Source organism: Amphimedon queenslandica, unplaced genomic scaffold (genome assembly GCF_000090795.2).
Source record: "Amphimedon queenslandica unplaced genomic scaffold, v1.1 AMPQUscaffold_12991, whole genome shotgun sequence".
NCBI classification, from domain to species: Eukaryota; Metazoa; Porifera; class Demospongiae; order Haplosclerida; family Niphatidae; genus Amphimedon; species Amphimedon queenslandica.
The window spans coordinates 5006-7427 of record NW_003546773.1 but is presented as its reverse complement, the minus strand read 5'-3'; the positions used below and the strand labels follow the sequence as shown (position 1 = coordinate 7427).

Below are 2422 nucleotides of genomic sequence, written 5' to 3'. Positions count from 1 at the left end.
GCCTGTATGTGGTGACATAAAAGTCACTTTGCTGTTTTTTATTGACAGTTATGTCGCATATAGATTTAGTGCCAAGTATAACTGTGATACAAACAATAAGTAATTGAGCCACCAGTACATTAATATCGATAGTTACACTGTAGGTACTTCAATGAAAAGTATAATGCCAAGTGTGACTATGAAACAAACAACAGGTTAGCTACTGATAGGTCTGTCACTCAATCACATGAAAATCATGGTATACCATAGGTGGTGTGTCAATGACAAGTATAGTGCCAAGTATGACCACATTCATTGTCTTGTCAGTGTCAAAATCAAGTAATGTTGCATGATAAATTTGTTATTGATTATTAGTATAATACCGGAATGAATCTTTATGTTTTATAGGTACTCCTATGTTGCCTACTACTGATGGAAGTTCAATGACTATTATTTTCATAGCAGCTGGAGCTATTGTACCATTACTATTGATAGTCATAATAATTGTAATCACCATTGTAGTTGTGCTGATTTCAAAGTAAGCGTGCCTTGAGTGAATGATACTTATTAATGGTAACAGGAACAAGAAAATAAAAAAGAAATACAATATAGCTACTAAAAATAGTACTGATAAAGGAACAGCTACTGAACTTGGTGTATCAAGTTATAGTACATACAATAATAACAATGAAGTACATGAAGAAATTGGATGTAAGTTCACCTATATTAACAGTGTCATACAACATAAATGCACTATTTTAATTATCATATATAGTAGACGATATTCAAGAGGCAACCTACAGTACTGTAAAGGAGCCTATACACCAGTGATAGAAGAATTCCCTAATGATATGACATCTGAAGAAGGTCGTCAAGTTCTTTTCAAAGTTAAAGTTAAAGTTAGGGGAAATTCAAAACCATCTTTTAATTGGTATCATAATGGAGAGCCAGTGACTGATGATTATGCTCATGAGCTGAGAGGAGATGGTAGTCTACTGCTAGTGAGTGTTGAGGAGAAACATAAAGGAACATATCGTTTTGTTGCTAATAATGATGCTGGAACAGTTAGTCAACAAGTTGTACTCACAGTTGCAGTGGAGGGAAGTGATGAGAGCAGATTGTTACATGGTGACTCATCCAGTGCTAAGATTGATATGATTCCTGTTGATAAATTTGGAGAATTTGTAGCTAATGGACATGCTAAAGGAAACGAGGGATTTAGAAACCAATTTGGGGTGAGATGTTTCACTTTATTTCTTTCTTATATCTGTCTCATATTTCTCAATTCATACATGATTCTCTAACTTTCATGTTATTTTTGTTAATAGATGTTAGACAGTGGTGAAAGTGACCACACAGTGACAGTTGGTCTTACTCCAAGCAATAAACTGTTGAATCGCTTTGCAAACATTGTAGTCTGTAAGTTATCACTAAAACAACTTTGTCATTGAAAGATACACTTACCGTATAATGCATTATTGTTATTGTTGAGAATATTGGCTACTAATATCAAATGAGCTTTGATATACACAGTACTGCAAAGCTATCCCATTAACTGTTATTCACTCATGTACATTAGCTAATAGTTTAATTCATTCATTAAGACTCATAATTATTATCTTATACAGATGATGATAATCGTATCACACTAAGACCGATGCCAGGCCATAAGGATTGTACAAATGAGTATATCAATGCATGCTTCATTAAGGTAAGTGAATAAATATCATGTATTATCATGACATACATATTTTAATATTATAATGTATTGGTGCATATTAAGATATTGTTGCTAGTTTGTGATGAATTTGTTTTGACAATAGGATTACTCTAATCAATATCAGTATATAGCAACACAAGGTAAACAAGTTACTATTTCCTATACATTGTTTATCACCAGTTGACAGTCTTGATAGACTGAAAGGCATACATGTAATTCATCATCACTTTCAATAACAAGGAATCATAAACTACTGATAGTCAGACTTGAATGACATGTATTAGCTATGATATATTTTCTGCTTCATATTTATAAGTTTTAAACAGTGCTTTATCTGGTATTCACCTAATAATGTCATTAAAATTTTATATTGTCAGGAAATTTAGAGCAAAATTTACATATTATTACTTACTAGGGCCTGTATCAAATACACTTGTTGACTTTTGGCAGTTAATTTGGCAGGAAAAGTCCACTATCATTGTCATGATTACTAATATCATAGAGGAAGGAAAAGTGAAGTGTCAGCAGTATTGGCCTAATTCAGATACAAAGGATTATGGACCATTCAGTGTAACATTAAGTGATGAGCAAGTACTAACAGATTATACTGTTAGAAAAATGCATGTTAAGGTAAAATACTATTATGAGATTAATCTGTCTTAAAATAATTTATTTAATCAGTTAGTAGATTCAAATGATCAACCTCCATTGATGATCACACAA

The 2422-nt window shown here is 32.2% G+C and overlaps 1 protein-coding gene and 2 long non-coding RNA genes across 3 annotated transcripts in view; all 3 read left to right on the top strand.

Moving 5' to 3' along the window:
• Positions 1-1813, top strand: part of LOC100634742 (uncharacterized) — an 11230-nt gene extending 9417 nt beyond the window's left edge. Inside the window, exons 11-13 of the mRNA XM_020002027.1 lie at positions 1308-1398; positions 1608-1690; positions 1763-1813. Of these exons, the coding sequence (XP_019857586.1) occupies positions 1308-1398; positions 1608-1690; positions 1763-1813 (225 nt within the window). The remainder of the gene's footprint in view (positions 1-1307; positions 1399-1607; positions 1691-1762) is intronic.
• On the top strand, positions 276-517 carry LOC109585885 (uncharacterized). Its single transcript, XR_002186713.1, has 2 exons — positions 276-318; positions 388-517. It is a non-coding gene; the product is annotated as an uncharacterized LOC109585885 (long non-coding RNA).
• Positions 1814-1820: 7 nt separating the features above from the next.
• LOC109585879 (uncharacterized) lies at positions 1821-2422 on the top strand. The gene is made up of 3 exons (XR_002186708.1): positions 1821-1839; positions 2115-2329; positions 2381-2422. It is a non-coding gene; the product is annotated as an uncharacterized LOC109585879 (long non-coding RNA).